General features: G+C 46.2%; 1 protein-coding gene and 1 long non-coding RNA gene across 4 annotated transcripts in view; one reads left to right on the top strand and one right to left on the bottom strand.

Moving 5' to 3' along the window:
* LOC139357825 (uncharacterized) overlaps window positions 1-22,787 on the bottom strand; it is a 119,531-nt gene that overhangs the window by 14,275 nt on the left and 82,469 nt on the right. The gene's annotated exons all lie outside the window — the stretch shown is intronic.
* Window positions 16,813-22,613, top strand: LOC105484541 (zinc finger protein 648). Its single transcript, XM_011746261.2, has one exon. The coding sequence runs from the start codon at window positions 17,241-17,243 to the stop codon at window positions 18,939-18,941; it is 1,701 nt and encodes a 566-aa protein (XP_011744563.2). The 5' UTR covers window positions 16,813-17,240; the 3' UTR covers window positions 18,942-22,613.

Genomic DNA, 22,787 nt, shown 5'->3' with positions numbered 1-22,787 from the left:
GCCAATATTGTTGTTTTTCTGTTGTATTTGTTTTCTATTTTTTCCTTTTGACTGTAATCTTTATCATTTCCTTTATTTTAGTAACTTTAGATTTATGTGATCTTCTTTTTCCTAGTTTCTTAAAATGGAAACTAAGGTCATTATCTGAGACCTTTCTTCTTTTATAGTATAGACTTTTAGTTCTATAAGTTCTTGATGGTACAATTTGTGTTTGTTTTATTCACTGATAAAACCCTGAAGCCCAAATTGGTGCATAGTAAGTACTAAACAAATATTTGTCAGATGAATGAATTGATGCCTCCCTCTACACAAAACTCTCTGAATGGTTCCCATCTGACTCCAGATAAAGCCAGTTCCTTACATAATCTTCATGGCCGTACACAATCAGGCCCTGGCTACTCTGTCCTCTTTTCCTGCTGTCTTTCCCTCAGCCTCACTGGCTGTCTGTCAAACATGCCAGGCAGGATCTGAACTCATGGCCTTTACATTTACTGTTCTGCCTAGAACACTCTCTCTCTCTTCCCTTCCCTGCATACCCCAAACAAGAGAGTGACATGGTTTACTCCTTCACTTCTTTCAGGTACTTGCTGAAAGTCACATCAGAGTCTTTCCAGATGACCCTCTACTCACTTCCCATCCTCTTGCCCTATTATCACCCACTTCCCACTTGATTTGTCTCCATAGCACTTCATAGTTTTCATCACCTTCTAAAGTACTCTTTAGCCTATTTTTTTTTTTTTTTTTTTTGTCCTGGCAAGAAATGTGAACTCCTTGGAAGTAGAAAGGTAGCACTTTGTTTTCTTTTCCTTTTCCCCTCTTCTCTTTCCTCTTTCTTCTCCTCCCCCTCCTCCTCCTCCTTCCTCTTTTCTCTCTCTTTCTCTCTCTCTCTCTCCTCTCTCTTTTCCTGCTATATCCCCAGGCCTTGAGCAGTATCAAGCTCATAGTAGGCGCTCAATATATATTTAACAAATTCATAACTTACAAAAAGATCGCTGTGGTTGTCGTGTGGAGAATGGATTGTAGGGGAGCAAAAATGCTCACGTGAAGACCAATAACAAGGCAACTTCAGTATTCCAGGAAGTAGGCGATGACGGCTTGTGCTACAGAAGTGGCAATGGTGGTGAAGGGAAGTAAATTACATCAGTATACAGTTTGGAGATTAAATCAATAGGACAAGCTGATCCAACAGACAAGGTGGTGAAAAAAATCAGGGTAAAAGAGTAACTCTCAGGATTTTGGCTTAACCAAGCCAATTGTTGGTGTCATTTATTGAGATGGTAACATCTCAGAGAGGAGTAGATTTGGGGGATTCAGTTTTGAATGGTTACGTTTAGGATGATAATGAGTAAAACCACGCAGTTGAATTATAGAAATCTGGAATTCAGAGATATATTTTTGGCGGTTTTTAGAATATAGGTGAGATTTCAAGCCATGAGCATGAATAAAATCACCTAGAGAGAGCATATGGAGAAAACAAGAGATAAGAAGAGAGGAGAGGAGAGAAAGGAAGAGGAGGGGAGAAAAGAGGGAAAGTGGGGAGATAAAGGGAAGGGGAAGAAAATATTAAAGAAGAGAAGAGAGAAGAGGAAAAGAGAGAGAACAGAAGAGACAGAAGAGAAGTTGAGAGGAATGGAGCACTTAGGGCCAAATTCTGGAGAATGCTGACATTTACAGACAGGAAGAGGCGGAAAAGAGACATAGAGAGAGTGTAGTGTCAATATGACGAAGCCAGGAAAGGAAAGTGGGGAAGGAGGGAGAGGCCAACCATGTTTACTGAGGCTGAGCGTTTCAGTAAGAGACAAAAAATGTGTATTTTGGCTTTTCCTAAATGGAGGTCAATGCCCTTGACTAGAGTAATTTCAATTAGATGGAGGGTAGAAGCTAGAATATAACAGGCTTGAAGAGTAAATGGAATGAGAAAAAGTGGAGACAGCATGTGTAGATAAGGGTTTCTAGAAGCTGGTCTGTGTGAGGAAGAAGCAGTAAGAGAGAAAAGTCCTCTCTTACATAGGACAGCATTGGCCTCTGCAGCTGGGTTGAAGTGGAAATTGTAGGTGCTACACCCGGGTACAGAGGTACACACATGGAGATGTGCTGCCCAGATCTTCCTCCAGAGAAGCACTTGCTATGCAGCTGTGGGGAATGCAGTCAGCAGACGCCTTCTAGCTGTCATATCCTTCAGAGTTTGCTTCAGCTGCAGAGAGCTGCCTTGTCCGAGATCATAGCCTTTCCAGTGCCTCCTATATCTGGTGACCTGGATATTGAAAGAGCTGGCCTCTCTGGCCCAATGCTGGGCACTCTACCCAAGGAAACTTGCTCCAAAGCTTTCTGCCAGGTTGGCTGAGGCTTTGTTGGGCCTCATCTTCCTCTACCCAATTCTGTTGATCCCCCTTCTCTTCAGATATGTTGGTCCCTAATATAACATCTTGTACCCCCAAATCAAAATTCAACTCACAAGAGAAGTCCAGCTACCCAAAAATAGCATAGAAGAGATGTGACATCACCATTGCTTATGTACAAAATGCTTTGGGATGTTTCTTAACACTGAGGGGGTTAGGTGGTTGGGCCCATCAGCAAGGCCAAAGCTTTGGGGATACCAAGAGAGAACCAGAAATGAGGAAGAGTCAAGTCTTCTCTGCTCCATAATGGTCAGACCAGCTGCACCCAAAACATCGTGTTCAGTTTGGAAGCCATGTTTGAAGAGGTCCATAAACATCATCAAGTACTGAGTCTTGAATAGAGAAACTCAGACAACAATAGGACTGCAGTTCTTTTCTCATTTTTTTTTTCTCAGCTACCAGTCTCTCCATGTTTTCTACCATTTGAAAACAACACAGCTGTTACGCATTGAGCTCTTGCACTGTGCAAGGTGATGATGCAATGTGTCTCTGCATAACACATACAGAAGTTCCAAAAGAGAGACGCTGTTAACCCCACTGCCCCTCCTACACAGACATGCCTGAGAGAAGCCAGAGAACTTCATCAAGGTCATACAACTAGCAAGTGGCAGAGCAGGGATGTGAACCCAAGCCTTTCTGACTCCAAAGTTGTACTCCATGCTCCTGCCTTTTCTCATTATATAAGTTGAGTATCCCTTATCCAAAATACTTGGAACCAGCAATGTTACAGATTTCATATTTTGGAATATGTGCATATACATAATGAGATATCTTGGGGATGGGACCCAAGTCTAAACACAAAATTCATTTATGTTTCATATACACCTTATATATATAGTCCAAGGTTAATTTTATACAATATTTTCAATAATTTTTTGTATGAAATAAAGTTTGCATACATTGAGCCATTAGAAAGCACAGGTGTCACTTTCTCAGCCACTCATGTGGACAATACATGGTGGTTTGGCATCATCATTCCTGACTCTAAATGTAGATGCTACCAATAAGCAATCATTTTCTATACTTATTCACACATAAGTAAACAGTAAAAAAAAGATACATTATTAATACAATCAAAAAATAATGTGTTCTGGGTAAGTAAGCGGCACAGTAGCATCACCAGAATACCTGTATCAGCTGTCAGACAACAGCAGCAACAAACAACAGGCTTTCAACTACAATGCTGTGTTTTGATTAAAAGGTCACTGTGTGCTGTAATTTGTGTTTTTTTCAGATGAGGAGAAACATTCAAAGCAGTTGGGGGGCAGGAGGTTGGTCCCTTAGGATGAGGAGGCATTCTGAATAAACTGTGTGTTGTGCACCTGCATTTTGGCTATGACCTGTCACATGAGGTCAGGTGTAGAATTTTTCACTTGTGGCATCATGTCGGTGTTCTGAAAGTTTTGGATTTTGGAGCATTTCAGACTTTGGATTTTGAGGTTAGTGGTGCTCAACCTGTACTAAGCAGACAGATGGCTACAGTAAGGCTGTTCTGAAGCTTGGCAATGTCTTCACCTTTTAAGAGGAAGAATCCTAATGGGTGAGGGTAAACCACCCAAGGAGTCGGTGTGTGGCCTGGAAACACAGAGCTGAACAGGCTCAGGAAGCCCCCATGTCCACTGAAGGTGCTGAGACAGTGTCACTGGGACTGGGATGAAACTATAGCGGGGTGCTAACTAAGGAGCAACCTTTACAGTGGAAGATGTGTCAACAGGAGAATGGCCTGCCAGGGAACAGGAAAAGGGACTCGGCAAAGCGAGAACTCAGGTCTATCCCCAGTACTGCCCATATAGGTTGTGTGAGAGCAAACCTGCAGCCGGGGCCACAGGTAACTGGGCCCTGTGCAGATATAACCGGGAACCTCTGTTTTAAAAATCACCCATTTCCTTTTCTTCCTTCCTTCCCCTCTTACCCCTTCATTCCTTCCCTCCCTAGACACTCCCCTCATCAGTGCATGCTTATCTAATTATGCTCTTACCTAAGAACTCCCAGAGGCTAATATTAAAACAATCCAGGTGCCCCACTCCTCCCACTTACGGGGAATTGTGAACAACTGGGCCAAAATCAGATATACCAACCAGACCTCCTGAGGAGCAATTAACCAAGATAGCCATTGGAACAAGACACACAAGCCCAGTACCCTGTACCACTCCCACATGTCCTCTATACCACGTATCCCTTTAAAAACTCTATGGTAAGTTATAAAATGTAAGATGGTACTTAGAATGCTAACTTGCCATCTTCTGGGTTTGCTGGCTTTGCTTTTCCTCCCAGCAACCCTTGCCTCTGGTTTTGCAGCAGCAAGCAACTGAACCTGGGTGTGGTTACACAGCTGTGTCCTTGGGGTGCAGAAGAGGCACCAGGCTCCTGATGCCAGCCCCAGCTCTGATTCAGTGCTCTTGGTGCTGTAGTTCAGCTTGTCTACACTGCCCTATGCACAGAGCCAGGCTGGTGAGCCTTCAGGAGTGTCCTGGGATCCTCGGCAGCCCCGGTTTTCCTGGTCAAGAAGGACTGCACATCACTGTGCAAAGGGCCTCTGCCATCTCTCATCCTCCCTCCCCTCCTAAGTGAGAAAACCTGGCTTAAGGGCAGAAGCTTGCTCTCCAGATTAGCCATGCCTGGAGCCCTCACAGCACTGGCCTTCCCTAACTAACCTGGGCACCTGGGGTGGAGGTGGTGGTGGGTGGGTGGGGGAACGGTGGCAAAAGAGAGATTTTGTCTCTGCAAGGCCAAGGACTGGGGCTGGCCCAGGCACTTTCATCTGATGAGGCCCAGCTATTAGTAGATCGTTGATACTTTTTATTCCAAATGTAAGATTTCAATTCTACATATGTACAAGAATGTAATTTGCTTCCTTGATGTTTTCAAACATGATGACATAAAATTGCTCAAAGTATGCCTTTATATTTTTATACCTTACTTATATTTTATTTATTTTTAACTCACCCAGCCCCCACTCCCCATTAGATTTGCCAGAGGTTTTCATGATCTTTTCGAAGAATAGACATGCTCACTGTTTAATACAGGCAAAAAAATACAAGCCACAGCTCATCCTGCCAGGAGAATCCACACCTACAGAGGGATGCCGCACTCCAGCAGCCCTAAAGGAAATTTCTTTCAAGAAACTTGCTTCACACCCGTGGCCAGAGGGCTATGAAGAGAGGTCTTCTCTGGTTACGTTCAGTGCAGCAGTTGAAAAAGGAAAAGGGAGGTATGTTTTTATGGAAACCTCAAACGCCCTTCCACATCTCCTGTGAATTACTTCTGTGTTCAGGCAGCCGAGCTAGACAGCTGCGAGGAGAGGCGTGTGGTTTTGATGGGGGCCTTGGAAAGAAAAGGCCCCTTGTACCCTGGCCAGCGCATGTAGGTGGTGTGACCTGGGAGGACAGCGGAGCCAGGAGCTCCGCAGCTGTGTTGGAAGCCAGGCTCCCAGCGGCAATGTTCCAGTGAGCCAGAGGGGGAGCCAGAGAGCCGGGAGGCTCCAGCCCGGTCCGGAGAGAAACAGGTAGCACCTGCCCAAGGCGGTAAGCAAGGATCAGGGAATATGGCGGAGAATTCCGGACTGTGATGAGGCCCCTGCCCTCCCCTTCCTCTCTCTTCTCCTCTCCTCCCCTCCCCTTCCCTCCCTCCCCCTCTCCCCCCTCCTCTGCCCCTCCCCTGTCTTCCTTCCTTCCTTCCTTTCCTTCCTTCCTTCCTTCTCTCTCTTTTCTTTCTTTTTCCTTCCTTCTTTCTTTTCTGTATTGTCTTGCCTCTTTCCTTCTTCCTTCCTTCCTCCTTCCTTCCTTCCTTTCTTCCTTCCTTCCTCCCTCCCTTCCTGCCTGCCTTATTTCTTTTCTGTGTTGTCTTGCCTCTTTCTTTCTTTCTTTCTTTCTTTCTTTCCTTCCTTCCTTCCTTCCTTTTTTCTAAGAACAGAGAGGAAAATTTTTTTCTTTTTCCTTTTTTTGACACTTGGTCTCACTCTGTTGCCCAGCCTGGAGTGCAGTGGTTTGATCATGACTCACTGTAGCGTCAACCTCCTGAGCTTAATTGATCCTCCTGCCTCAGCCTCCTGAGTAGCTGGGACCACAGGTGCGTGCCACCACATCCAGCTAATTTTTAAAAATTCTTTGTGAAGGTGAGGTCTCCCTATGTTGCCCAGGCTGGTCTCAAACTCCTGGGCTCAAGGGATCCTCCCGCCTCAGCCTCCCAAAGTGCTGGGACTACAGGTTACAGTCATGAGCCACTGCACCTGGCCCCAGATTATTCTTATGTACAGCAGGGTTGATGCAATGTACAATGTTTTTCAACTGTGTTTGACCAAGAATCAGAGCAAACCAGACTATGAGATACAGTTTTCATTATATACCGCCAGACTATGTATATAAACCTAAAACAAAAATTACATGAAACTATACTTTTATGTGTGAGACACTTTGATATATTCTACTGTCTTCTGATCTATTCTAAAAAAGAATGTTGGTTGCAGCTCACTAAAATGATTCACTGTCATATTCACAGATTGTGTCCTACAGTTTGAAAAACACTGACATAGTAAAAGCTCAACAAATGTTTGGTGAGTAAATGAATGATGGAACAAATAAATGAATATTTCAATCTTAACACCAGTAAAATAGAGAGGCTGCACTAGATAATTTCTTAGATCTCTTCATTAAAAATACAGAGGTCAATGCCTTTTTAAAAAATTTCCAACAGCTTCATCATGCCCCTGGGCTCTGGTAAGCCTCAGTTGTAGGGATTCCCACTGATATAAGAGATCAGAGGGTTCTTTTTCAATGTGTTGATTAATTAAAGATAAGCAGTATCTTCCCTTCTAACCTCCCCAGACCTTCCATCCCTGAGCCCAGAAGGACCAGCAAAGTCAGAAGGTAAACCTAAGGTATAGAAGATTCCCAGAAGTCTCATTTGTGGTGGTGTTCCTCAGTTTTCTACAAGGTCCCAAGGCTGAGGTGGAATGTGGAGGAGTGGAGGCCTGAAGTCTCTGTGGCCTCGAAAGGTGTGGTAGCCAGTGTGGGCCAAGACAATACGCTGCTATGCCAGTAGACAATTGGAATCTTCAGCCTCTTGTACCCTGAGGGTTCCATGAACCCATCCCACTGCTTGCAGTGAAGCCCATCCCACTGCTTGCAGCTTATCCTCCCTTGGCCTGGGCCAGAGGCTTCTGGGGTTATCTGGCAGGGCCACTGCAGTACAATGTGGGTCTTGAGAAGCTTGGAAAGGACTGGTCTTCTGGTGAGCTCCAGAAGTGGCTCCAGAGACCACTGCCCCAGTAGGACCTGGTTATAGCTCATTCACAGGGTAAGGGCTTCAGAAAGTTTGAGGAAAAGGCTCCAGTGGAGACCAGAGGTGGGTTCTCTGCTGTTTAGACAGGAGGTAGAGGCCACTTCCTACCCCATATTATATTGTTAGCTAATACTGATTGGGCACTTGTCCATCCCTTGTACTCTGCAAAGCACACCATCTCATTTAAACCCCACAACAACTCTATAAGCTAGATATTAAATATTATTATTAGCCATAATTTACAGATAAAGAAATTGGGGCACAGAAAGGTTAAGCAACTTGCTCACAGTCATGCAGGGTGTAGAAATGGGATTTACCCAAGTAGCCTGATATCAGAGCCTGTATGCTCCATCACTACACTGTGCAGCCTTCACTGGGGCAGGTGGTGTTGAGTTAGTGAAGAGATGGCATTCTACCTGGCACTGTTCGGCAGGGGGTGCCAGGAAGTACTGACATGTGACGTCATTGCCATATAACGTCATCCCATCCAAAGCACAAACCTTCTACTCTATCATTGAATGCCACATGTGCCAAGTGTAGCACATGATGACAGGCCCAGGTTTATGACATCACTGCTCTAGGAACGTTACTGGCCTCAAAAAAGGCTGCTTGGTCAGTCTCTCAGTGGGAATGTTTGGGGCTAGGAGACCAGAATCAACAAATGACACCCTTCTGGAAGCAAAGTAATTAAGGGCTAGCATTCTGGAAGAACAGGGATGGAGTAAAGATATCAGCAAGCTCCCAATAGCTCTAGGATAAAAATAATAAGGGTTATAATTTATTGAAAACCACTATACAGCTAACACTAGACCAAATGCTCTTAAAATGTGGTTTCAGGTTATTTCACAACCCTGTTATGAAATTATTCTTATTCCCATTTTATGCATGAGGAGCATGAGGCTCAAAGAAGTAAATGGATTAAGATCATCCAACAAACAGAAGTGGTATTTAAAGCCAGGCCTTTCTGACTCAAGATTGTGTACTGAGTTCCTGTCCAATTCTGCTTTCTGCATGTGTATTCATACTCAACAAAGTTTGATGCCTGCGTGAAAAACAATATTTAAAGTCTCCACCATGTCTTGGCCACTTAAGTGCCTCTATCACTCTTCCTCAAGGATGATGAAGGGCTGGGGCAAGTAGAAGATTAGATGGTACCTCACCAACCATTTACACTGTTTGGAAGCAGCTCAGGCAGAGTGCTGTGATGACAGCTGGCAGCAGAGCATGGGTAAGAACATAGGCTCATCTTCCACACGTCACTCCACTCCACCCATCCAGTCATTGACAGGCACAAATGAGCTCCTGCACCATGCCCACCAAATGCCCTTCTCTCTCCCAGATGTCTTGTGTTCCTCCCTCAGTCTCTCCCTTTTCCTCTTCCCAGACAGGCAGGCAGACCCTTGTTTTCACTACTGCCAGTCAGCAGCTCAGGGGAATTGCCAGATTTTAGAGGCAGACTTGCAAATAATAACAAATGCATAAAAGAACACCTCTTTTGTTTCCATGCCTAAGGAACTTGGCAGAATGATACAGATTTCAAAAGTTCTTAAAAGCAGGAAAAGGATGTGGCCTTAGGGAAAGGGCCTTCCACTCTCCATGTCTGGTGGTCCTTACAGTGAGTATTGGGAAGATTAAATAAGACAGTAAATGTGCTTGTGCTGTCAAAAGGGAAACATACCCAGGAAACAAAAGGGATTTCTGTCCCTTGGAGTCTGAGCAATAGGTTGACCAGCGAGATAGGCAAGATCTGGGATTCAGATCTGAGGCCTGATCTGCACCTGCTATGTGCCCACTCATTAGGATGGTGAAGTCTCACATAGATAAAAAGCACATGGCACTTCAAAACAGCATTCTTAAGATGGCTTGGGGGATGTATCAGGGTAAGTGACTCAGGGAGATAAGGGGCTTGTGTACACCTTGTCTCTTGATGTAGCCTCCAGGCCACTGCTGGTCCCATTCACCACTAGGTGGCCTATCCCATACCAGTGAGATGGTAACACCAGTGTGTCTTGAAAACCAAGGTGGAGTCACGTGGTCAATTTAACGTGAAAGTCCCAAGGTATCTGGTAGTTACTCAATTGTTACGGTTTCTAGAAATAAAGCATGATGGAAAACAGGCTGTCCAGGCTGGATGAGGAATAGGTGAGAAGACTCTGCAGGCACTTAGTGGGAACCATCTCTCTGGGCAGCAAGGCTGAGGGAGAAGAATGCCTTCTGGGGAAATGACTGTAGTGACCACAGATACCCAGGTCATATAGCCTTGGGGAGGAGGGACTAAGAGTTTCCAGGAGGAAACAAGGGTAGAGTCAAGCAAAGGCCAAGTGCACAGGCTCTGAGGGACAGTGTTTGGGAATCTAATGTGGTAGTGGTTAAGAGTGCAGACTCTGATACCTTGGCTCAAATTGCAGCTCCACTATGTAGGAACTGTGTGGCTGTGGCCCTTAAGCTGCCTATGGCTCTGTATCCTCCATCTGTAAATGGGGGTAACACTGGTAGTAGCTACTTCATTAGGATGTGATGAAGATTAATTGGGGTATTGTGTGTGGCATGCTAGCACAGTGTTGGCACTAGTAACTGCTCAATAAATGTACCATTGCTGTGAGGCTGGGAATGGGAGGGACACACACACACACACACACACACACACACTGTCTCATCCCAGCTCCAACTTTCATCTCCACAGGCTCCTTCACAATCAGTGAAGAATTAGGTACTTTCCTGCCAAAGATATCTGAAGCTTAAAGCCTGTACCATATGGACACTTGGGATATTTTGAGCAACCATGTTGGGATGCGGGTTAGTGGCAGCACCAACTGATAACGTGGCTATGGGAACTATTTTAAGTGTTCACCTACTCTCCCTATCCCATGCCCTCCCCAAATGCCAGTGGTTCTCAACATTTTTTGGATCATGGCCCCTTCAATAATCCTCTTGTCAGAACAGCACATTCCACATATTTGCCACATTCTGCACTTTATTTCAGAGGCTCTATGGACTTCAGAATTTGAACCCTATTCCAGATATTCAGACTCAGAGACCTAGAGGTATGTCTCTGCTGCCTGCGTCTTTCCTCTGAAACCATGCCTTAAAAACACCAAGGGGACAGTGAAACCTGTTTTTCTGGATCACATTCTGAAAACTGCTGTTCAGAAGAGTTGCAGCTTCAACAGGGCCACGGGGATATAAAAGAAGCCTTGGAATGATGTCTTCCCTAAAAACAACAAAATCATCAATAACGAATAGGAAGAACCAATATTGTGAAAATAGCCATACTGCCCAAAGCAATTTATAGATTCAATGCTATTCCCATTAAACTACCACAGACTTTCTTCACAGAGTTAGAAAAACCTATTTTAAAATGCATATAGAACCAAACAAGAGCTTGTAGAGCCAAGACAATCCTAAGTAAAAGTAACAAAGATAAAGGCATCATGCTACCCAACTTTGAACTATAATACAAGGCTACAGTAACCAAAACATCATGGTCTGGTACAAAAACAGGCACATAGACCAATGGAACAGAAAGAGAACTTAGAAATAAAACCACACATCTACAACCATCTGATCTTCTGAAAACCTGACAAAAACAAGCAATGGGGAAAGGATTCCCTATTTAATAAATGGTGCTAGGAGAACTGGCTAGCCATATGCAGAAAAGTGAAACTGGACCACTTCCTTACACCTTACACAAAAATTAACACTAGATGAATTAAAGACTTAAATGTAAAACCCAAAACTATAAAAACCGTAGAAGAAAATCTAGGCAATAACTTTCAGGATATAGGCATAGGGAAAGATTTTATGAAATTGCCAAAAGCAATTGCAACAAAAGCAAAAATTGACAAATGGGATCAAATTAAACCAAAGAGCTTCTGCACAGCAAAATAAACTATCAGAGTGAACAGACAACCTATAGAATGGGAGAAAATTTTTTCAATCTATCTGTCTGACAAAGGTCTAATATCCAGAATCTACAAGGAACTTAAGCAAATTTACAAAAACCCCCACAAACAACCACATTAAAAAGTGGGCAAAGAACGTGAACAGATGCTTCTCAAAAGAAGACATACATGCAGCCAGCAAACATATGTAAAAACGCTCAACATTACTGATGATTAGAGAAATGCAAATCAAAACCACAATGAGATATCATCTCATGCAAGTCAGAATAGCGATTATCAAAAAGTCAAGAAACAGCAGATGCTGGTGAGGTTGCGAAGAAATAAGAACATTTTTACACTGTTGGTGGGAATGTAAATTAGTTCAAGCATTGTGGAAGACAGTGTAGCAATTCCTCAAAGATTTAGAACCAGAAATACCATTTGATCCACAATCCCATTACTGGGAATATATCCAAAGGAATATAAATCATTCTGTTATAAAGATACATGCATGCATATGTTCAATGCAGCACTATTCACAATAGCAGACTTGGAATCAACCCAAATGCCCATCAATGACAGACTGGATAAAGAGAATGTGGTATATATACACCATGGAATACCATGCAGCCATAAAAAGGAACAAGATCATATCCTTCACAGGGACAGGGATGGAGCCGGAGGCCATTATCCTCAGCAAACTGACAAAGGAACAGAAAACCAAACACCGCACGTTCTCACTTATAAATGGGAGCTGAACAACGAGAACATATGGACACAGGAAGGGGAACAACACATACTGGGGCCAGTTGGGGGAGTGCGGGGTGGAGAGAGCATCAGGAAAAATAGCTGATGCATGCCGGGCTTAATACCTAGGTGAAGGAAGGGTTGATAGGCTCAGCAAACCACCATGGCACATGTTTACCTATGTAACAAACCTGCACATCCTGCACATGTATCCCGGAACTTAAAATAAAATTTTAAAAAATCAATAATAACAATGAAAGCAGCTAACATTTTTGGGTACTTGCTATGTTCCAGACACTGAGCTAAGCTCCTTACATGCATTATCTCATTTAATCTTCTCCAAACTTCCATAATGGCAACAGTATCCTAGTCCTTGTTTTGCAGATGAGACACTAAGGCACACAGAAGTTAAATAACTTGCCCAAGATCACACAGCTAGTGAGTAGTAAGATTCAAACCCAGATCCAGACCCTACTGTCAATCAGTATACTTTGTGACCACCTAGTGATGTCACAGGAACCACACTTCCATCACCTATTTTAATGCCGTGAATGTTCATCCTAATAAATGCACATTAGACTTGAGTGGATAAAAATTCTCAATGTACTGAATCTTCTACCTTGGGCCAATCCTTCTCTTCAAAATGAGCTTGCATGGGAACCAATGCTGAAGTGTAGAGACCCCAGACAGGCCTGGCATCTGTATGCATAAGACAGAAAACCATCTCCCTGTACCCCTACTCCCAGTTAAAAGGCTGGGGGCATCTTTGAGCCAATGAATGGGCTGCTGCAAAGAATTCTGGGAATCCCAACCCCTGAGTTCTGCGACTCACAGTCCTGCAAAAGGTGGGTACTAGAATAGGGAGGTGGGCATATAGGCCAAATACTCTGTTCTGCCTTCCAAGGAGGGAAAAAGCATGCTACCCAGGAAGCCCACAAGTGACATGTGGCCCGTGGGCATACCAGGGCTAAAGTGAAGGATGGACTGCTCTGTGGAAGGAAGGAGTGAAAGTGAACAGGAGGCATAGAGCCACATGCAGGATGACTGACAGGAGGGAAGGAGGAAGGCTGGCTTTGGCAGCGAGGGGAGGCAGGAGCAGAGGGAGTCAGAGGATCGGTTCAGGCAGTGAGAGAGGGCAGCCCCACTCTATTTCCCAGGCTGCTCTCTGGATGCAGGCAGGAAGGTTGAGTGTATTACACTGGCCCCACCTCCAGAGGCTCTCTCTGCAGCTGCTGGACTGGACACAAAGCATGAGAGACAGAGACACCATCTCTGCTGATTTGTACCCAACTCTGGTTCCTGTTGCTGAGAGCCCACGTGTCACAGAAGCCAGGGCAGGGGGCCCACACTGCTGTCTGCATTTCCCAGGTAAGCAACTGTCTGTGTGTGAGCCAGGAGTGGAGAGCAAGGCCTGAAGGCGGTGAGCAGATGAGAAAGTAGGAGGTGGCTGCCTGGGATGGACTTTAGTACAATATGGAAAGAATGAAGGAAAGAAGAGGGGTATGGGCTGGGGTTGCAACAAGCCCTTAGGGTAGGCTTCTGCAGAGTGTTGTTGGATGTATGAGGTTGGGGAGTCAGACGCTGCATTTGGTCCACTCCTAGCTGGCAAGTGCAGAGGAAGTTCCAGCAAAGGACTGTGCTCTGACAGCCTCTGGGGACTAGCACATCTGGGGAGCAGAGGGGCCCGCCATACCATGGCATCAGTGTTCCTCTTTCAGACCAGGTATATTTGTGTAGACTGCCAGAAAATCTCTCCCTGTGCCCCTGCCTGCCTCCAGGTCTTCCTGGTGGTCGAGAGCACGCCTGTGGCAGCGACAAGAGGAAGAAAGCAGGACGTATTCACTGGGGATATGGCTTCACATGGAGGAGGGATTCCTCATCTGAAAAGAGAGTCCCCTGACAGGCTCTGGAGAAGAGATTGGTTAGCTAGTGGAGGGCTGTGTGCCACCCTAAGGAGGCTCCCCTGTGGCCCAGAGGAAAAGAATGAGACACAGGCTGTGGAAAATGGGGTATTTGTGCTGGAGGTGGGGTGGGGAGCGGGTAAAGTCAGTGATCTGTGAACAGTGCCACAGAAACAGGCAGTATGCTGTCATAAAGAGAGAGACCTAAGACATGCATTTCATACAAATCCAGCATTCCTTTGCTGTCCCTGCTGGGGGACCCACAGCCCCAGATCAAGCCTGCTGGTCTGAGTAAGTTCTATGCGGTTGGCTAGTGGTATGTCCCCTCTATGAACTACACATTCACTCCCTAAGATCCACTATGCTGAAAATATGTCAGACCTGGGCTCCTGTCAAAAGACATGCGAGCTATCCTCTGCCAATGTGATGGGTGAGGGAAGCAGTGAGGGAAGAGGAGTGGTCCCTGGGCTTGAGGGCACAAAGAGACATTAGATGCCGAACTCCAGTCACAACTGCAATGTGTCCTCCCTCCCTCCATGGCTTCTGTATCCAGAGTAGAAAGTTAGGATTCCTCCATACTGCTCCCTCTTCATACACACAGGGTAACTGGGCTCATGATCAGGCAGATACCAGGAAAGAACAGTTTAATGAGATGGGGATAGGATAACTGGACCAGCCAAATACAACGATCACTCCTTTTATCCCTTCTGAGAAGGCAGTGAAAGGTGGGCAGAGGTAGAGAGAAGGAGCTTTCAGAAGGTAAATACTCAGTGACTAATACTCTTGAGCACCCCAGGCAGTGGTCTCTGCAACATGGGTCCTGGCTGTGATGGGCAGCCACTGGCCTCTCTCTTTGGCGGAGGGCAATCTGGGTCAATGAGAGCAGGGAGGAGCCCAGCAGCAAGGCCCTGTAGCCAAGGTTCCTTGGCCCAGAAAACACAAGGGGCTTTGATGCCTACAGAAAGCCACAACTCTTCACCCCAGGATGCTGCAGCTGCTCTTGGGCAGAGCCCAGCCCCAGAGCAGGCTTCAGTCTGAAGGCCACAGCTGGGAGGCAGGACCATTTGGGGCTTAATGGCCTTAAAATTAGAGAGCAACCCCACTGCTGCTGTCTATGAGCTGTGTGGCCTTGGGCAGGTAAGTAACCTCAATAAAGCTCAGTTTCCTGGTCTGTAAAATTGAAAGAATAAGATAATAATAATAGCATCTATCTCTGTTTTTTTTTTTTTTTTTTTAGACGGAGTTTCACTCTGTCACCCAGGCTGGAGTGCAGTGGCGCGATCTCGGCTCACTGCAAGCTCCGCCACCACCACCACCAGCTAATTCTTTTGTATTTTTAGTAGAGACAGGGTTTCACTGTGTTAGCCAGGATGGTCTCGATCTTCTGACCTCATCATCCGCCCACCTCGGCCTCCCAATAGCATCTATCTTAATGTTTCCTGAGAAGAATAAATGAAATTATGTTTGTGAAGCACTCAACATAGTGCCGGGCTCATAACGTGTGCCCAGAAAAATGAGAGTTTTAATACCCCCTCTGGGATTCTCAGAAGTTTCTCTCCGGACTAAAGCAGATTTAGCCCTCTGGCCAACAATTTTCCCCCCCAGAGAGGCCCTCAGTACCCTGCCTCTCTAGTAACTCCTTTAAAATCTGTCACCCAATCCTTTTTAACCAATCCTCCAGCAGGCTTCCTCTATGTCTTCAAGCTAAGATAAAATTAGTTTGAAAATAAAACCCAAATGGCTCTCATATGTCATGCCTTATGTTTGAAATCCTACATCTGGCTTCTTGAGTCAGGAGGTGTGTACCCCAGCGGGCATCTGTGGTATGCCAGGGGATCAGTATGGCACACTTGGGGGAAGACTAAACGTTTAAACCCAAGGTAACTTTAATACTATATTCTATAAAACAAACGCGACTGGCTGGGCACAGTGGCTCACGCCTGTAATCCCAGCACTTCGGGAGGCTGAGGCAGGTGGATCACAAGGTCAGGAGTTCAAGACCAGCCTAGCCAAGATGGTGAAACCCTGTCTCTACTAAAAACACAAAAATTAGCCAGGCATGGTGGTGGGTGCCTGTAATCCCACCTACTCAAGAGGCTGAGGCAGAGAATCACCTGAAGCTGGGAGGCAGAGGTTGCAGTGAGCCAAGATCGTGCCACTACACTCCAGCCTGGGTGACAGAGCGAGACTTCGTCTCAATTAAAAACAAAAACAAAAATGCGACATAAAATGTAAGACTCTCCTGAATGTTTATGATGAAGCAAAATTTCAAAGACAGGTCAAGCTCTCAGTGGGCATCTTCTGCCCCCTGGGTGCTTATGGGTAGCCTTCCTGGCAGTCAGGAGTTCCTCAGAAGTTACAAGGGCCTGAGAAACCCCGCTTAATCAGTGAGGGGCAGCTGGTGCCTTCCTGACTCACCCTCATTCTCCCAAGGGCTGCTCCTTATCTTTGGAAGAGGTGGCCTACACAGCCCAGGGCCTGAGAGGTAACCCTGGCTGACACCATCATGGGATGGCAGACTTCCACTCCTGGCAGAGAAAGCAAGAGCCAGCCTGGTTTCCAGCTTCCCGAGTGGGGGACACTGTAAGAGTGCCTTAGGAGGACCAGAGCTTGCTTCCTACCATCTCATCAAGTTGTCCCCCATGCTCACAAAGGACACATTTGGTTAGCGGTTGGGGATGAGCACCCTAGAGAGGGCAGGGCACAGCTGGCACCCAGCAAATGGCCCACCCTGGCTATTCCTGACAGCATGGTCTCCTGGGGCTTCTAGCAAGTGGGATCTCCAGAGGGAATAAGGATGACTGGAATTTTCAGCAGAGCCAGGCCTCTGTCTTCAGTGAGGCTCAACAATATGCCTGGGATGGAGACCAGCTGGAAACAGAGCTGTAGTGGGAACCTCAATCCCTCTGCTCATGAAAGTGATTAAGTACATTTTTTGTGATTTTCTCTTCATACTTTTATTTTTGCAGGTATCCTGAGCCAAGCAGAATACTCCTCCTCAGAGGAGCAGGCAACGGAAGCGCCTGAACATCATGGCACAAGTGGACTCCCAGGACAGGTGGGGAGAGGTGTCTCCTCTCAGCAGCTTGACTGAGGAGGCTCATGACACCCAGATGCTGAGCATGAACTTAGAGAGTGATGATGAAGATGGTGGGGAGGCCAAAAAAGAGGGACCTGCTGACCCGGTGGCCTGTCCAAGGGGCAGCTCCCCAGTAACATATGACAATCCTGACTTGCCATGGCCCCATCCACTGGACAAAGAGGAAGAGAAATTCTCTGACTCCTCCAGTGCTGGGGACATGGGGCAGAAACCAGTAGAAATGTCTGGGAAAGCCAGCTGGAGCAGAGATGTGGCAAAGATCAACGAGACCCAGGGTTCCCCAGGAGCAAGCACAGCTCTGGGTACCCTTCCCAGTGGTCTCGCACACAAGTTAGGTCAGATGCAACCTCTTGGGGACCGACTACCTGCGGGTGATGATGGAGACTCGAGGGCCAACCAGGGCACAGTCTTGGCTGTCCCATCCAGCTTCCCCAGCAATGGAAAGTATCTCTGTGCGCACAAAAGTGCAGACACGTCCGCAGAGAACTATTCTCTGTTGTGTTTCCCCAGGCCAGGGAGCAACTGGGACCTCTCCACGCGAGAGACACACACACCAGCGCAGGCGTCGGCCACCCCAGCCAGCCTGACTGCCGCGGTACTGGCAAAAGCGCAAAGCAGCAGGAAAGTACAGAACCAGGCGGGCGGGCGCGAGGACGGAGAGGCTGAAGCGCGTCCGCACAGGCGCCTGCGGGGCGGGCGAGCCTTCCAGAAGCCCAGCAAGCCGCTGAGCCCCGCTGAGACGCGCGGCGGCGCCAAGCGCTACGCGTGCGAGCTATGCGGGAAGGCCTACTCCCACCGCGGCACGCTCCAGCAGCACAGGCGCCTGCACACGGGCGAGCGGCCCTACCAATGCTCCTTCTGCGACAAGGCCTACACCTGGTCCTCCGACCACCGGAAGCACATCCGCACGCACACAGGCGAGAAACCCTACCCGTGTCCAGACTGCGGGAAGGCCTTCGTGCGCTCTTCGGACCTGCGCAAACACCAGCGCAACATGCACAGCAACAATAAGCCCTTCCCGTGCTCCGAGTGCGGCCTGACCTTCAACAAGCCGCTGTCGCTGCTGCGCCACCAGCGCACGCACCTGGGAGCCAAGCCCTTCCGCTGCCCCGCCTGCGACCGGGAGTTCGCTGTGGCCAGCCGCATGGTGGAGCACCAGCGCGTGCACTCGGGCGAGCGGCCCTTCCCCTGCCCCACCTGCGGCAAGTGCTTCACCAAGTCCTCCAACCTGTCCGAGCACCAGACGCTGCACACCGGCCAGAGACCCTTCAAGTGCGCTGACTGCGGCGTGGCTTTCGCGCAGCCCTCGCGCCTCGTGCGCCACCAGCGCATCCACACTGGCGAGAGGCCCTTTCCTTGCACGCAGTGTGGCCAGGCCTTTGCCCGCTCTTCGACCCTGAAGCGGCACCAACGGATCCACTCCGGAGAGAAGGGATTCTTCTGTGCAGAGTGCGGCAGGGCCTTCCGCATTGCCTCTGAGTTGGCCCAGCACATACGAATGCACAACGGAGAGAGGCCCTACCAGTGTAAGGACTGCGGCCAGGCCTTCACCCGATCCAATCACCTCCAACGACACCGAGCCAAGCACCGCACCTGCAAGAAAGAACCCATCCCTTCCTCCTCTGACGAGTGAAGACAGCATCGTCGTCGACCTCACTACTTGGAACCTTCCCAGGTGGACCCACTCACATGGTATTGCCAGCCTCACTGGTCAGCCTCGCCTCCCAGTAGGTCGCGGGTCATGAGTGGTCCATTTGATTATATATTTGATCCCTTGAACAGAAAGTCATCACCGAGAGAGCACCCAGGTGTGTGGTTTCACATCAGTGGTTCTGAGTGTCTGAGGTCATAAACAATTGGAAAAGGGAAAGACAAAGTAGTGAGAGCTGATCAAACGTTGAGTTCCTTGGGTTGGGGAACCTGAATCAATCAGAAACTGCTTCTAGAATTACATGCTGGGCACTGGGCAGGGCTCCAGGGATAAGGTGGGGAAAAAGACTAACTTGTCCTACCCTCAAAGCCATATGCAAATACTGAAAAGAAGGAATGAAGGACTAGTACTCTTTAGAGAAAGATGCTTTTAGTTTTTTACGTAGATAAAGGAATCCCCAGAAGTGGTCCCTATGATGAACTCCCCCAAAGCAACGCCTTTGTGGGAGGGACTCAAACCCAGTCCAACATTCCATCATTTCACTTGACTGCAGAAATGGCTTTACCCTTAGGATATTTCTTTATGAGTCTTGGCTTTCAAGTAGAGAAGGGCTTTATCTTAGAGAAGGTAGTTTATGTCCTATTCCAGTTATTCTGGAAGTTCAGGACAGCCTTAGCATCTGAAAAAGAAGTACATTCCTCTTTATAGTGGAATTTAGTACGTAGATCTAACGCGAGTCTCACCCACAAAATTCATATGTGCCTTCCCTCTGGCTGCCTTTTTTCCTGTTTTCACTCTGAGGGCTTAAGTCATATGTGATATTTACAAAGCAATTGGCCCATTTACAGAGAGACATCTATAATTTCTCCACAAAGCCTTGACCACGGTTCATGAAACCTTTTGGGTTCATTTACATTTGTCTGAATCATCAGCCTTGACTTGAAGTGAATAAAACACCCTTTGCCCAAGTGCCATTGGCTTGTCTGCATTTCAAAATCATTAAAACCAGGTATGAAAGCCTACATGACTCACAGTTACCTAAGAGGTTATTTCAAAGTTTGCATTACTAACAGCCATTCTTCAAAGTGTATTGATGCATATAGTGATCTGTATAAAGTCAGTAGTTCTTAGCTGAACCTCAACTGTGAGGAATCTATGACTGCACAGATGTCCTTGGTGCACATAAGCAAACGGCACTTCTTATCTTACCGAAGTTAAATAAGATATTCCATAAGAAAGTATAGTGCCCTTCTGGGGGGAGTACCTTCAGTATATTCCTAAAATTGCCACCAAAGAATGCCAAATCTGAATTTCTCTTGGGTTCCACCTGATTTGGACCTAGGGTGTGACCTCTAAATATCATTCTCATGATATATGGGGGCGCGAAAGAGAAGTAAGAGAGAGAGAGCTAGACAGCTAGATAACTAGATAGTCTTGTGTCTTGTTTGACCAAGGTAACCTTAATAAAAGGGTCGGTCCCCACCCTTTACTGTTGATGTGACCTTGGGCTTCAGCTTCTGTATCTGCATGGGCAAAATAGAAGTGATAGTAGTAGGTAAAAGTTAGAGTGATCCTACTATACGATGGAAACTTTGGCTGAATGCAAGAGCTTTAAATTGGTAGATAAGTCACAAGATGAACTTGTGACTATGAAGAGAGCAAAAGATAACTTTTTTTTCTAGATAATCAATACAGTATTTGAAGACTGAAGGATTACTCCTTTTCATTGTAGGATTACTCCTTTTCATTGTATCCTTTCTTAAAGATGGTCATTAGTATAGTTTTTACAAATTAAATAATTTGGTTTTGTTTTATAATTTTTATGGAGTTGTTCCCCTAAGCCTGGTTGCATAGGAATCACCGGGCTGTTTGTTAACCATATAACTTGCTGCACCCTAACCTTGAATACTGATAAAGGGCTGCAGTGTGGTATCTAGGTATGGCTTCCACATGGGCATAGCTTTGGAGAAGGAGTGAGTGTACTTGTTAATAGGCAGAAAAGCCGGATTTGCTTGTGCTGGGTATCTTTGGTGCTGTATACTATGTTTCTGGAATATAAGGGGTAGAACATACTGAATAGGTCCAAGAGAAGTTCATTAGTCCCTCAGGCCTATCACAAAACAACTCAGATTTTAAGGAAAATTGTCCCAACCAGTCTTTTCTCACATCAACTGCAAGGGTCATGCTTAGTAGGTATTAGAGAAGAAAGGAATCCCATTGGAACCAGTAGTCGCAGATCACTGGACCAGACAGTGGTACACAAGTAGAAGGCAACAGTACATGGAGTGGACAAAAGAGAAGCCAACCAGCTGTGAGGTGGCTTGGGACAAATTCTGCTCAGTAGAGTCTGTCCATTCAAAGTGGGGGCAGTTGAATCACATCTTTGGAAAAGAATCAATGCTTGAAGACAGGTTGTTCTGTCTTGCATTTGTACCCCAAATTATGCTGAGCTACTTTCCAGTTTTCTATTAACCCACTGTACATCACAGCAGACAATCTTATTTCTCTATTATGTAATTAAAAATCAGGGTAAAGCCAGGTGTGGTGGCTCATTCCTGTAATCCCAGCACTTTGGGAGGCCAAGGTGGGAGGATTACTTGATCCCAGGAGTTTGAGACCAGCCTAGGCAACATAGTGACACCCCCATCTCTATAAAAACATTTAAAAATGAGCCAGGTTCGCCAGATGTGGTCACTCATGCCTATAATCCCAGCACTTTCGGAGGCTAAGGCGGGTGAATCACCTGAGGTCAGGAATTCAAGACCAGCTTGGCCAACATGGTAAAACCCCATCTTTACTAAAATTACAAAAATTAGCTGAGCATGGTGGCAGGCACCTGTAGTCTCAGCTACTTGGGAGGCTGAGGCAGGATAATCACTTGAACCCAGGAGGCGGAAGTTGCAGTGAGCCAAGATCGTACCATTGCATTCCAGCCAGGGTGACAAGAGGGAAACTCCATCTCAAAAAACAATAACAAAACAAATGAGCTAGGCGTGGTGACACACACATATAGTCCCAGCTACTGGGGAATCTGAGGCAAGAGGATTGCTTGAACCCAAGAGGTGGCGGCTGCAGTGAGCTGTGATCATGCCACTGCAATTCAGCCTGGGTGACAGAGTGAGACACTGTCTCAAAATAAATAAAATAAAATAGGGGCAGGGCCTTCTTTGTGACAAAAAGAATTTAAAGCTTCTCTCTGGGTTAATGCTGTTTCCACAGTATAGGTTGCCAAAATTAATTTGAATATACCCAGTAAAAATGTTCATTTATAAGTTTCCACTTAATAAAAATTCCCCTGATGGGTTCACCAGTCTATAGTGCTCATGACTCGTATTCTTTAGATTGTAATGATAATAGCCAACACTTACATTGTGTTCAGTATGCGCCAGGAACTGTTCTGTTTTATATATGTTAACTATAGATTTTAAAGCAAACTTATGGTGATTCTTATCCCTATTTTTTTAAGATTAGGAAATCAAGGGAGAAAGATACCACAGCTAGAAAGTGGCTGGCATAGTAATGATTTGACATTTAGACATGCTTGCTCCAGAGACTGTTCACAGGGTCAACTGCCTCTGTTTGGAATGAAGTTGTTGATGTGCATTTTTAAAGTGGATGACAATAAATTCAAACGATGATAAAGATTGAAACATAGCACAGCAGAAATCATAGCATGACTCAGGAACAAAGACCTGTGAATGACTTAATGAATCTGGGAAAGTCTGGGTTGGCAGCTCTTAATCATTAATGCTTTGGAGATTGTCAATAACCTAGCCAGGGGGAATAAATTGGAGTTAAAGGAGTAATACTTCCTTGAAGGCCCACTGT

Source organism: Macaca nemestrina, chromosome 1 (genome assembly GCF_043159975.1).
Source record: "Macaca nemestrina isolate mMacNem1 chromosome 1, mMacNem.hap1, whole genome shotgun sequence".
Taxonomy (NCBI): domain Eukaryota; kingdom Metazoa; phylum Chordata; class Mammalia; order Primates; family Cercopithecidae; genus Macaca; species Macaca nemestrina.
Note: the sequence above shows the minus strand (reverse complement) of the source record. Positions and strands in the feature narration are given on the sequence as shown.